This window comes from Lottia gigantea (genome assembly GCF_000327385.1).
Source record: "Lottia gigantea unplaced genomic scaffold LOTGIsca_43, whole genome shotgun sequence".
Classification (NCBI taxonomy): Eukaryota; Metazoa; Mollusca; class Gastropoda; family Lottiidae; genus Lottia; species Lottia gigantea.
Genome location: NW_008709504.1, coordinates 1,343,946 through 1,359,267, shown reverse-complemented (window position 1 = coordinate 1,359,267; position 15,322 = coordinate 1,343,946). Strand labels below are relative to the sequence as shown.

Here is a 15,322-nt window from a genome sequence, read left to right as displayed (position 1 = left end):
CTTCCGGTTTTGCACAAGTGTTCCAATATATAACTGTCTAAGCTCAGGAAGGTGTGTAAGTTTCGAGAAAAAAAAAAAAAAAAAAAAAAAAAAGAATGGACATTTCGATAACAAACTGGGACTTTGCTGAAGTGCTACAGGTCGACATGGGCAAAAAGTAGAAAATTGGCTCTAGAGGGCGCATTTTTGCATCGATTTTCTTCGGGTTTTCCTTTTTACAATCTACCTGTAATTTCTGACCTGATAGCACTTGAAAAATTACGATATTCGAAAATTCGTAGCTCACTTTTTTCAATCAAATTTTTCGATTTTTTTGCACAACTAGAGCCACATATGGCACAGAGTGAGACTTAGCTAATGTGGCAAATTACAAGAGACTCTGAACCTTGTAGGTTAATTAGGTCATTTCCTAGAACAGTCTAAAGTTACAACATTTTATAGGTCAATTATGTCACTTGCCAGAACAGTCTTAAGTTACAACATTTTTTGTCTTTGGAGTGTTGTGAAATGAAGTAAAGGTCAGATATTGAAAATGAAAGTATCAGCAGATAGCCAAGTTCAAGACCATGAGATATAAGTCATCAAATTTTCAAAATACATTCCATTATAATACTGGTCGACAAAGGTCAAGGTTAAAATTTGAAAATATAGAAATTTTAAATCCTGTTCTTTTTTTGAACTATAAAGCTGAAAGAACTGTGCTTTTCAGAAATACTGGTTAATTGAATGAGGTAATGGTGTGCAAAGTTCCTTTTGCTTCCTGAGATCTCGAGATCTTAATATGGTTTTATGCTTTTTCATTTCACACAAAAATCATTCAAATTCATAATGTCTGAATAAAAATAGATGCATTTCAGGAAAATCAATATGGCAGCCGAAGTATCACTTCCGGTCCGAATTGTTTTTAACTTAATTTTGTTAACATTTAAAAATTACACAGGAATTATTTCACAAGAATCGATTTCCTGTTTAAACCAGAAGTAAAGCTAAAATTGACTTTACCATTTTGTTTACTTTAGTGATGTGTCTTTGAACCTAAAATTTCCAAAAAATCAGAAAAAAGTAAAAAGTTGAAAAATAACCGAAAAAAATGCATATTTCGGCTGAAATAAGTATGCAACAAATATATTTGAATTTTGAAAATTTTAAAGTGCTATTAAATTAAATATTATATGTAGATTCTGAAAATGAAAATCTACCGAACAATGCAATTTCTAGAGCCGATTTGTGGGACTTTGCTAATGTGGCAAATTGCAAGAGCCCCTGAAAAAAATCAACCTTCTAGGTTAATTAGGTCATGTGCTAAAACAGTCTAAAGTTACTACATTTTCTGTGTTTGGAAGGTCATGAAATCCGACAACATAAATGAAAGTATCAGCGAATAGCCAAAGTCAATGACCTGTGATCTTGTAAAGGGGAAGGTCAACAAAGGTAAAGGTCACGTGATATAACTCATCAAATTTTCAAAATGCATACGGCTACAAAAGGATGAGGTAATTGTGTGCAAAGTCGCTTTTTGAACAAATGTATCATATTATGCAAGTTATGCCCTTGCCCAAAAATGTAAACAATTAGTAATTTAACCCCGAAGCCCACCTTAACTTTTTTGTCAAAGGTTAATCCATTTTAGCTGTCTTTCAATTTTCAAGCTTCTACATCAAATACCAAGCTCAGAGAGGCAAAAATATTTTTTAAAAATACTCAAATTTTAAAAAATTACTAATTTTGCTTCAAAAAACAATTGTTATATATCACTGGAAAGAGCATGAAGAGCAAATTAAGAATCCGAAAAAAATAAACACTCTAGGTTAATTAGGTCACAGGCAAGAACAGTCCACTTTCCTGATACATTTTCAGTATATCAAGAACGGTCACCTTTCTGTGTCAAATCATACCAAAAATCTAATTTGTGCAAGATATTGTTGATTTAAACAAACAAACATTATTTAATAAAATTCTGACATAAACTGTCACCTCTCACCGACAAATTTTGATGTGTTTTTACTAAGACAAGGGTAATAACTCAAATTCCGTTGATCGAAAAATTGTCAATTCAATCTTAGATAAGATCTCTTCATTATTACCGGTAATCAGGGTTCATACCGCACTTTGCCTCAAAAATTCAAAGACTTTTCAAGGACTCTGGGCTTTGAAAATCAAGGACTTTTCAAGGATATTACTTCTGAACTGTGAAATCAATAAAGATAGTTAATATTTGTCAATGGGGTTAATGATAAAAATATACACAATTTGACTCTACTCAAAATTCAAGGACTTTTCAAGAAAAAATGTGTTTTTTATGGTGTTTTCAAAGACTTTTTTGAAATCAAGGTTTTTCAAGGCAACGGACGGAATTCAAGGCTTTTTCAAGGCTGTGCGAAACCTGTTAATGATCATACCAAATTTCATTTAAATCGGATGAAAATTGTGGTCTCTATTGTGTTCACAAACAAAATTTGACGCATGTTTCATAAATCAAGGGCAATAACTCAAAAACGTTCATCGAAAGATCGTCAATTTCTAACTTGTGTTAGATCTCATCATTATAAATACTCACACAAATTGGATGAAAGCTGTAATCTTTATTGTGTTCACAACCAGATTTTGACGCGTTTTTCATAAGTCAAGGGCAATAACTCAACAAATGCTCATCCAATTATTACCAATTTCGAACTTGACTGAGATCTCATCAATATATACATGCATACCAAGTTTCATCAAGATCAGATAAAAACTGTAGTCTCTATTGTGCCTACAAGTCAAATTTGGCGCGTTTTTACTAAATCAAGAGCAATTACTCCGAAACCAGTCATCCAATTATTTCCAATTTCGAACTTGACTGAGATCTCATCAATATATACATGCATACCAAAATCCATCGAGATCAGATAAAAACTGTTGTCTCTATTGTGCCTACAAGCCAAATTTGACGCGTTTTAAATCAGTCAATGGCAATAACTCTGAAACCGCTCATCCAATTAATACCCATTTCTAACTTGACCGAGATCTCATAAATATATACATGAATACCAGGTTTCATCAAGATTGGATAAAAACTGTAGCTTCTATCGCACCTACAATAAATATGAACGGACAAACCGACCGACAAACAGGGGCAATATATCCATATATCCAATATCCATGTGGGCGTTTCTGCGAATTTTTTAAATATCAGCTATTGTACATAGATTCCAAAAATGAAAACTCGAAGAAAATCATTCAAACTTTTAGATTCGATTTTCTACTTTTTGCACATGTTGAACTGTGCTATTTCCGGTTTTGCAAAAAATGTTCCAATTTATATTTATTCTAATGTCTATATTATCAGTGAACGATTCCTAACAATCGTATGGGAGCCGATTTTGCTTTTTAGTTATTTCCCGGTTTGATTTTTTTCAATATTAGCCAAAACTTTCAAGGCTGATATCTCGTGACCTTGACCTTTGGTTAACTTGTGACCAGGACAAAAGTTGTTGCCTTAGCCGAGATCTATCCAAATATGTCATCATTTTTGTTGTGCAACGTTAACTTCCGGTTCTATAGGAAATTAAAAAATCCCGATTTTTAACTTCCAAGAGTTCTGTCATGTGACCTAATTAACATACCTCAAAATTTCTTATTATTCTTAAGATAGCTTGCGTTGCAAGGTAACATACGCCCACTGGCAGCTGTCAGAAATAATAAAACAGTCTTTAGTGACTAAAGCACGAATTTTCTCATATTGAAGAAATTATTCCACAAAATTTGTTAAAATCAATATCAATGACCCAAATACAACAAACAATTAAATCACACAGCTCTAATCAAGGGCAAAAAAACAACTTTTGACGCGTGTTTACAAAGTCAAGGGCAATAACTCAAATGTTCATCAAAAATATCTCTTGTTAGAACTTGTCTGAGATCTTATCAATTCCAATGATCACACCAAGTTTCATCAGAATCGGTTGAAAACTGTAGCTTCTATTGTGCTCACAAACAAATTTTGACGCGTTTTTCGCAAGTTAATGGCATTAACTCAAAAACATTTCATCAAAAATGCATCAAGTTCGAACTTGTCTGAGATCTTATCAATTCCAATAATCACAACAAGTTTCATCAGAATCGGTTGAAAACTGTAGCGTCAATCCTGCTCACAAACTATTTTTAACAAATTTCGACGCATTTTAACAAAGTCAAGGGCAATAACTCAAAAACCATTCATCGAAAATGCGTCAAGTTAGAACTTGTCTGAGATCTTATCAATTCTAATGATTATACCAAGTTTCATCAGAATCGGTTGAAAACTGTAGCTTCAATCCTGCTCACAAACTATTTTTAACAAATTTCGACGCATTTTAACAAAGTCAAGGGCAATAACTCAAAAATTGTTCATCGAAAATGCGTCAAGTTAGAACTTGTCCGAGATCTTATAGATTCCAATGATCACAACAAGTTTCATCAGAATCGGATGAAAACTGTAGCTTCAATCCTGGTCACGAACAATTTTTAACAAATTTCAAGGCGTTCTAAGTCAAGGGCAATATCTCAAAAAGCGTTTATCCAAAATATGGCAAATTCGAACTTGACCGAGATCTTATCAATCTAAAGCATCACACCAAGTTTTATCAAAATCAGATAAAAACTGCAGTCTCTATAGTGCTCACAAGAAATGTTGATGGACGGACTGACGGACAGGGGCGACGACAATATACGACCACATATTCATGTGGGCGTATAAAGACAGGCAGCAATAACCAATCACAGAAGACTTTTTAATGGGATCACCAATACCACTAATAGTACAGCGATCTCATCAATATATACATGCATACCAAGTTTCATCAAGATCAGATAAAAACTGTAGTCTTTATTGTGCCTACAAGTCAAATTTGGCGCGTTTTTACTAAATCAAGAGCAATTACACCGAAACCAGTCATCCAATTATTTCCAATTTCGAACTTGACTGAGATTTCATCAATATATACATGCATACCAAGTTTCATCGAGATCAGATAAAAACTGTAGTCTCTATTGTGCCTACAAGCCAAATTTGACGCATTTTTCTAAGTCAAGGGCAATAACTCTGAAACCAGTCATCCAATTATTACCAATTTCAAACTTGACTGAAATCTCATCAATATATACATGCATACCAGGTTTCATCAATATCAGATAAAAACTGTTGTCTCTATTGTGCCTACAAGCCAAATTTGATGCGTTTTAAATCACATATTCATATGGGCGTATAAAAATGCACGATCCCTCCTTGTCGTTGATATATCACACTTGATATTTTGATCAAAATTGCGCTTTTCAAAAATTTTCTACTGACTTCTATAGAAACTGCGTGTAAATTCAGTGTCTATAATCTACCGACAGTAACCGCTGCCTTTTATCTACGAATATGTCATGATCTAATGATTGTAACCACTTGAAATTTTGAACATGTCAGACATATACTTCCGCTTTTACAAACTTCCCAAAACAGCAATTTTCAATACTGTCAATACATCTCCTTTATTTGACCAATATTGACCTCTTGACCAGATCAAAAGTTATTGTGCTTGATCAGAATATTTTCATTTTTGTTGTGTGATTTGTACTTCGGACAGCTATTTAAAGATTCAACTTTTTCTACCGAATGTTAACACCTTTTAGTACCAAATAGTATCAAATTCATACGTCTTTTCACTACCGAACGTTGAACTGTTTGTCGATTTTTTACTATTGAATGTTTACATGCTTTTTTCTTTTCGGTAAGACATCACATTGCAACGTTTCACCGGTGTATCAATTGGATGCTCACTGCCTAAGAACCATTCCCACAGCTCTATTTTTGTTTTTGATTGTTTTTACATTATATTTTTTACAGTTATATTTATTAGAAATATAAAGATTTTACAGCACATTTTCTTGTGTTATCATTTGGCAGATGTGTTACTGTTTTAACCAAATATATTGTTTCCTTTTTGGCAGATCTGTTTCCTTTTTGACTATTAAAATTTGTTATCATTTTGACTTGTTACAATTTTAACTAATATTCAGTCAACTTACTCTGGTTGTACAATGGCAACTCTTTTACTTGAAGCTCTGTTTAACCCAGTCTTTCTTGGTGGTTTAAGCTGATAACCATTACTCTCACACCAACCAACTGGATATAAATTATGAGAATAAACATCTTCTACATGACTGGCTACCATTTTCATACTGTTATCAAGGTGAACCCACATTAAGTGACCAACAATCTTGGTAATAGTAGCAGCACAAATCTGATTAGCATTTTCTCTACTCACAGCTTCTAATTTCATCCCCTTTTCAAATTCATGATCTTCTTCATCCTGTAGATTATTAAGAATAAAAATAAAGATAGCTTGCCAGGCAAGGTAACATACGCCAACTACCAGCTGTCAGAAATGATAACAAAATCTTTAGTAGCTTAATAATGAATTTTCAAGTAATTTTAACTTTAAAATAAGTCAAGGCAAAAACCTGAAACAGTTCATAAAATTATCATCAAATTCAAACATGAACAATGTCTCATCGCTGTACACACAATTGCAATAATATATACATGCATATCTAGTTTCATCAAGATTGGATAAAAATTGTAGTCTCTATCGTGCCTACAATCAAAATTTGATTTGTTTTTATTAAGTCAAGGAAAATAACTATGAAACAAATCATCCGATTGTTACCAATTACGAACTTGACTGAGATCTCATCAATATATACATGCATACCAAGTTTCATCAAGATCAGATAAAACTGTAGCCTCTATCGGGTCTAAAAGATGTGTAAATGGAAATACCGACGGACAGACGAACAGACGGACCAACAGGGGCAACGACAATATAGGTCCACATTTCCATGTGGGCGTATATAAAAATGAACATGAACCTAATGTTTGATAGTGTCAACTTTAGGGGTCAGGTGTAGACATTTCATTATTCTGATACATATTCAGCAACATGTGCATGCTTGTATCAAAAAGATCTTTGGATTTGACAAGTATTGACAGAGTTTCAACCCTTGATGCACTGAAAATATGTTAAGAGAGGCTCATGACTGCGATAAAAGTATTGGCTAATGTCCAAATGGGATGTCATTTTGTGTGTTGGTTTATAAGCACAAGATTTTGGACAAATAAGAACAGGGGAATGGTTTCAAACACATTGACATCCCTTGAAAAAAAGAAAATATATTTGGAAGAGGAGGTGTCTTGCATGGCAACCACTTGCTAAATTTTATAAGGTTCATTCTGTATTAATTATGAACAATTTCAGCAAATTTCATTTATATGTTGTTTCTATAATGTTGAGAAATTGATGGTGTTTTGTAGATCAAGGATTATAACTCTTACCAAAAATCATTACTCTTGCTTCATTGTCTGAATAGATTATGATGCGTTTTTACCATGTAAAGGGCTATCAAAATTGGTTCAAAACCCTAGCTTCTAATGTGTATCAAAAAATCAAACTTGATTGCAGCGTCAAGGGCAGTAACTCAAAAACCCTTCATTGAAAATTCACCTTAGATTTCATTAATCAATATGATGTAAGGGGCAAATAAAGTAATTTGGGTCATATAAGTGAACTAATATTATAAGTATACTTATATATAAGTTCATCTCATGGTAGGAATCCAATATGGCTTCATGAAATAATGATTGTTCACTAAAATAGAAAGACTCTTGATCCATTTATTTTGTAATGATAGCTTGCCAGGCAAGGTAATATATGCCCACTGGCAACTGTCAGAAATGATGATACAGTCTTTAGTGACTAAAATACGAATTTTCTCATTTTAAAGATATAATGCATTTGTAGTTTTAAATCATTGATATTTATATTTACTGTTAGTTATTTATGCCAAGTTTTTCCACAATATATTTTAAAATCAATATCAATAATCCAAATACATCAAATTGTTAAATCACACAGCTCAAGGGCATTATCTCCAAAAAAGTGAAAATTGTCAAAATTCAAACTTGAACAAAATCTCATCAATATCAATTAAAAGGACATTCATTTCCTTTATCAACATAAATCACCAGACCAAATTTCATGATGAAAACTGTAGTTTGTACTCATGAACAAATTTCAATTGAAATCAAATAAAAACTCTAGTCTCTATTTGTGTTCACAAATCAAACAAATTTTTACTTAGTCAAGGGCAATAACTCAAAAATTCAATAAAAGAACTTTGTGCTCTTGATACATGTTGGAAAAAATGTTACGCACATTATAATGCAGTTATATAAAAACAAAATTCCATTACATACCTGTTCATTTATGAGTGTAAAACAAAATTCTGGGGCAGACACAGCCTCATTATCATTCAAATATTCTGACCAATTAAACTCTTGTTTATCATATCCTGTTAAAACATTTCATATAAATGCATGTTAACACCATAAGGTAGTATGCAAGCCATTACAACATAAATGCATAATGGTAGTTGTGGGAAATGATAACAATAGTGCTGCAACAAATACTTATTAACTCCCTTTAATAACAAATGACACAAATCTTTGTGTAAAATCATTTTTGATTTCAATTATTCTACTGCCAATGGTTTAGTACATTATTTAGGCTATAGGCCATACTAAAATTATTTTCTGTTTGTCAAGAATTCCGAATCTGATTTTTGTTCTCGAAATTTTATTTTTAGAATTAAAAAGTAAAAAACGGTATGTATCTGAAGTACTCCCATTTAAAAAGATAGCTTACTAGGCAAGGAAATATACGCCCACTGGCAGCTTTGATTTTGAATAAAAATATCTGGCAGTAAAGTAACAATCACCAGTATGAAATATTCAACCTTCAGTCACACACTTCTTTTGAACTCTTTAGCGCAATACTGAATAATATTGAGTATGAGTTATTGCCCTTGTTTTTGAAAACGTGTTCAATTTTTAGCTCATGAAAACTCTAGAAGGCAAATATTCAATCTGTGTGGTACTGAATTCAATCTTCAGTGCAGTACTGAATAATAAAACCCTGTTTTGGGGGCAAGATTCTGGCAAGAATCACATCTTTTAGTGATAAAGAGCTAAAATTTGAAAGCGTTTTCAAGAACGAGGTCAATAACTCTGATTTTTTGATTTTCCATAGGGTTGATCCATGGGTGATAATAAACAATTTCACTCGCTTACGTCAAAATTCGTCAAGAATTGTGCCTTCTACAGTGTTTACGAGCTAAAAATTGAATGCGTTTTCAAGAACAAGGGCAATAACTCATATTAAGTATTTTTCGATTCTTCTGATTTTCAATAGGATTGATCCTTGGGTGATTACGAACACTCATACCAAGTTTCATCAAAATCCGTCACTATTGTGCCTTCTAGAGTGTTTACGAGCTAAAAATTCAATGTGTTTTCAAGAACAAGGGCAAATAACTCATACTAAATATTTTCAATTTTCTGATTTTCAATAGACTTTATCTTTGGGTGATAACAAACACTCAAGCCAAGTTTTTACAAAATCCGTCAAGAATTGAGCCTTCTAGAGTGTTTACGAACTAAAAATTGAACAAGTTTTCATGTGGGCGTATAAGAAAAAAAAAAAATTTATTTTGAAATAAAGATAGCTTGCGAGGCAAGGTAACATACGCCCACAGTCTTTAGTGACTAAAGTACAAATTTTCTCATATTGAAGAAATTTTATTAGTTTGATTTCAATTACATATATATATATATGCCAGTTATTTATGCTGAGTAATTCCACAAAATTTTTCAAAATCAATATCAATAACCCAAATACAACAAGCAATTAAATCACACAGCTCTAGTCAAGGGCAAAAAACAACTTTTGACACGTGTTTACAAAGTCAAGGGCAATAACTCAAAAAAAGTTCATCAAAAATATCTCAAGTTAGAACTTGTCCGAGATCTATCAATTCCTAACTCAAAAACCGTTCATCGTAAATGCGTCAAGTTAGAACTCGTCCGAGATCTTATCATTTCCAATGATCACACCAAGTTTTATCAGAATCGGTTGAAAACTGTAGCTTCAATCCTGCTCAAGAACTATTTTTAACAAATTACGACGTGTTTTAACAAGGACAATAACTCAAAAATTTTTCACCGAAAATGCGTCAAGTTATTTGTCCGAGATCTTATCAATTCCAATGATCACACCAAGTTTCATCAGAATCGGATGAAAACTGTAGCTTCAAGCCTGCTCACGAACAATTTTTTACAAATTTCAAGGCCTTCTAAGTCAAGGGCAATATCTCAAAAACCGTTCATCCAAAATATGTCAAATTCGAACTTGACCGAGATCTTATCAATCTAAAGCATCACACCAAGTTTTATCAAAATCAGATGAAAACTGTAGTCTCTATAGTGCTCACAAGAAATGTTGACGGACAGGGGCGACGGACCTACGGACAGAGGCGACGACAATATACGACCAAATATTCATGTGGGCGTATAAAAAACCGAAAATGCGTCAAGTTAGAACTTGTCTGAGATCTTATCAATTCCAATGATCACACCAAGTTTCATCAGAATCGGTTGAAAACTGTAGCGTCAATCCTGCTCCACGAACTATTTTAAACAAATTTCGACGTGTTTTAACAAAATCAAGGGCAATAACTCAAAAACAGTTCATCGAAAATGCGTCAAGTTAGAACTTGTCCGGGATCTTATGAATTCCAATGATCACACCAATTTTCATCAGAATCGGATGAAAACTGTAGCTTCAATCCTGCTCACGAACAATTTTTAACAAATTTCAAGGCGTTCTAAGTCAAGGGCAATATCTGAAAAACCGTTAATCGAAAATATGTCAAATTCGAACTTGTCCGGGATCTTATCAATCTAAGGCATCACACCAAGTTTTATCAAAATCAGATAAAAATTGTAGTCTCTATAGTGCTCACAAGAAATGTTGACGGACCGACGGACAGGGGCAATGACACAATAAGATCACATATTCATGTGGGCGTATAAAAATTATATTGTCCGTTTGTCCATATATGTATTTCAGCACGAAAAAACAATTTAATTTAGGGAGAGAAAAAAAGGTATTATAAGTGACAAAATTTCAAATTCAAATTTCATTATAAACAAAAAATCTAAATCTAATTCACCTGGAATTGTTCTAATTAACCCTCCTATTTCATATGTTTTGATAACTGCAAAAATCTTCCTTAATGTAATAGTGGATAGTGGAACACAGCCATATACGCCCTTCACGGCATGCGGATGGTAAAAACAAAACATCCATTTTAAGTTTCATCAAAATCGGTTGAAAACTAAGAGAGTAATAGCATATTCAAGATTTTGGGGCAAGGGCAATAACTCTGCTTCTAACGGTTGAAAATAGCTCAAATTCAAACTTGATCTTCGTTTTATGAACATGTATACACATACCGAATTTCATTTGATTCCATCAAAAACTCTAGTTTTTAGAGCGTTTACAAGCAAATGTGGGCGTATAATTAACATTTCTGTGAAAATTTATTAAAAAATTTCTGAAAAGTGTAAAGATACCTTGCTAGGCAAGGTAATATACGCCCACTGGAAGCTTTGATTTTAAACAAAAATATTTGGCTACAGTAACTATTACCAGTATGAAGTATTCAACATTTAGTCATCCACTTCTTTTGAGCCTTTTGTGGCGATACTGTATGATATTACAAGGTTTTGTCAAAATCTGTCAAGAATTGTGCCGACTAATGGACAAGACATACATGGGTGACGAACTTGACTGAGATCTCATCAATATATGCTTGCATACCAAGTTTCATCAAGATCAGATAAAAACTGTAGTCTCTATCGTGCCTACATGCCAAATTTGAGGGGTTTTTATTAAGTCAAGGGCAACAACTCTGAAACTGTTCATCCGATTATTACCAATTTCGAACATGAATGAGATCTCATCAATATATAGATGCATACTAAATATCATCAAGATCGGATAAAAACTGTAGGCTCTATCATGCCTACAAGCCAAATTTGACGCGTTTTTACTAAGTCAAGGGCAATAACTCTGAATCAGTTCATCCGATTATTACCAATTTCGAACTTCAATGAGATCTCATCTATACATACAAGAAAAACCAAGTTTTATGAAGATCAGATAAAATCTGTAGCCTCTATTGCACTTACAAGAAATGTGAATAGACTGACAGACAGGGGCGACGGCAATATATGACCATGTGGGCGTATAAAAAACATTTGCTAAAAATTGTTTTATTATGAAAAACTGAAATCTTGTTAAATTATACAGCTGTTTTCCCTAATATTTGCAAAAAAATAGTTTTTGTACGTAGTTAAACTTGATATTTGGGGAGAAACATACAAGGTTTCATCAAAGCATTCAAAATGATGTCTAGAGTAGTGCTCACATAAATGGTGGTTTTTACCATTCGACAGCATCATTTGATTTGCATTCGAATATTCAACGATTATTTTAAATTGAAAAATAATAAAAGATATCTATTTACATTAGCTAATCAGTTTCTTACTTTCATTATTTTTACTTTTGGTTTTGATATGCAGGTTGAGATGGTAACAACTGCTCGGGTATATATTGCGTTAGTGTGTAGCCGGTAAACCGGCCGCTAGGGTTGAAAGGGTTAATACATGCGTTCCATACTCTAAGACCGGCCATAATAAAACTCAAGATCAAGCTCTTGCATGCAAATTTGAAGTTGATTTTTTTATGAAAGTTGCAGTTTGAGGTGATGGAAAGTTGCCTTCGCTTGGTCTTTGGTTTATTTAGAGAAAAGAATTTTAGAAAACCCTGATTCTCGTATCTGCCAACATTTCACTTTGATTTCCCAATCGTAAATATTCGACTATTTTTGTGAACTCTTGTCTTGAGGCGAACTCAAAAAGTGAAGTAAGTGAAACATCAAATTAATTCATGACTAGTATACTAATCACAAATTATTGTAAAAGATAGCTTGCGATGCAAGGTAACATATGCCCACTGGCAGCTGTCAGAAATGATAAAACAGTCTTTAGTGACTAAAGTACGAATTTCCTATATTGAAGAAATTTTATTGGTTTGAATTCAATTACATAATATATATATATGCCAGTTATTTATGCTGAGTAATTCCACAAAATTTTTAAAGATAGCTTGCGATGTAAGGTAACATAAGCCCACTAGCAGCTGTCAGAAATAATAAAACAGTCTTTAGTGACTAAAGTACGAATTTTCTCATATTGAAGAAATTATTTATGCTGAATAATTCCACACAATTTTTTAAAATAAATATCAATAACCAAAATACAACAAACAATTAAATCACACAGCTCTAATCAAGGGCAAAAAACAACTTTTGACACGTGTTTACAAAGTCAAGGGCAATAACTAAAAAAATGTTCATCAAAAATATCTCTTGTTAGAATTTGTCCGATATCTTATAAATTCCAATGATCACACCAAGTTTCATCAAAATCGGTTAAAAACTGTAGCTCACAAACAAATTTTGACGCTTTTTTCGTAAGTTAATGGCAATAACTCAAAAACATTTCATCAAAAATGCGTCAAGTTAGCACTTTTCCGAGATCTTATCAATTCCAATGATCACACCAAGTTTCATCAGAATCGGTTGAAAACTGTATAGTCAATCCTGCTCATAAACTATTTTTAACAAATTTTGACGCGTTTCTACATAGTCAAGGGCAATAACTCAAAAACCGTTCATCCAAAATGCGTCAAGTTAAAACTTGTCCAAGATCTTATCAATTCCAAGATTACACCAAGTTTCATCAGAATCGGTTGAAAACTGTAGCTTCAATCCTGCTCACGAACTATTTTTAACAAATTTCGACACGTTTTAACAAAGTCAAGGGCAATAACTCAAAAACCGTTCATCGAAAATGTGTCAAGTTAGAACTTGTCCGAGATCTTATCAATTCCAATGATGACACCAAGTTTCATCAGAATCGGTTGAAAACTGTAGCTTCAATCCTGCTCACAAACTATTTTTAACAAATTTCGACGCGTTTTAACAAAGTCAAGGGCAATAACTCAAAAACCGTTCATCGAAAATGCGTCAAGTTAGAACTTGTCCGAGATCTTATCAATTCCAATGATCACACCAAGTTTCATCAGAATCGGTTGAAAACTGTAGCTTCAATCCTGCTCACGAACTATTTTTAACATATTTCTCAAAAACTGTTCATCGAAAATATGTCAAATTCGAACTTGACCGAGATCTTATCAATCTAAAGCATCACACTAAGTTTTATCAAAATCAGATAAAAACTGTAGTCTCTATAGTGCTCACAAGAAATGTTGACGGATGGACCGACGGAATGACGGACGGACGGACGGACCGACGGACCGACGTACAGGGGCAACGACAATATACGACCACATATTCATGAGGCCGTATAAAAACTGTAGTCTCTATTGTGTTCACAACCAAATTTTGACGCGTTTTTTATAAGTCAAAGGCAATAACTCAAAAACCGTTCATCGAAAGATCATCAAATTCGAACTTGTCCAAGATCTCATGAATATAAATGATCACACCAAATTTCATTCATATCAGATGAAAACTGTAGTCTCTATCGTGTTCACAAGCCAATTTTGACGCGTTTTGGCTAAGTGAAGGGCAATAACTCAAAAACCATTCATCCAAAAATCGTGAATATCGAACTTGTTCAAGATCTCATCAATATAAATAAACACACCAAATTTCATTTGAATAGTTTCTATCGCGATCACAAGCCAATTCGATAGACCGACGGACGGACATGGGTGACGACAATATACGTCCACATTATAATGTGGGCGTGTAAAAATGGAACAAAAGATAGCTTACTCGTGATCATTAAATTAACCGCATATTCTCAAATAACGATTTATTACACCGATCAACAGGGCATCATGAATAATTCTAATCCGGAAGTATAACTAAACGATAAATGGTATTCAGGTATGATTGAACGAAAGATAGCTTACATGTGATGATTAAATTAATTGCTTAATCTCATTATGAAGATTTATTAAACACTAATCACGCGACATCATAAAAACCGCCAATCCGAAAGCCAGATAGAAGAACTAACAGTAACACGCGACCAGATGATGAATACTAATTACTATAAAATTTGATAATTAGTTCCCAATCACAGCCTTGCGGAACCAGAAACCGGAGCATCGGATTACTTTTACATAGAAATATTCCATTCCCAGTAAAAAGTGTGCAGATATCGGGGTCGAAGGTAGTAGAATCAGGATTCTACATGTTAGTGTATCATTTTTGCATTATCTTGATACCAAAAAAGACCAAAAATTATGTTACCATGGTAACAACCTGTAAAATTCATTTAAATTGGTAATTAAAGAAATTAATGTAGATATGTGATAATCTG

The 15,322-nt window shown here is 33.2% G+C and overlaps 1 protein-coding gene across 1 annotated transcript in view; it reads right to left on the bottom strand.

Moving 5' to 3' along the window:
* The window catches only part of LOTGIDRAFT_164102 (hypothetical protein), a gene marked incomplete at both ends in the record, with an annotated part of 35,616 nt that overhangs the window by 3,957 nt on the left and 16,337 nt on the right, over positions 1–15,322 (bottom strand). The window contains 2 exons of the mRNA XM_009060586.1: positions 6,034–6,317; positions 8,261–8,355. Of these exons, the coding sequence (XP_009058834.1) occupies positions 6,034–6,317; positions 8,261–8,355 (379 nt within the window). The remainder of the gene's footprint in view (positions 1–6,033; positions 6,318–8,260; positions 8,356–15,322) is intronic.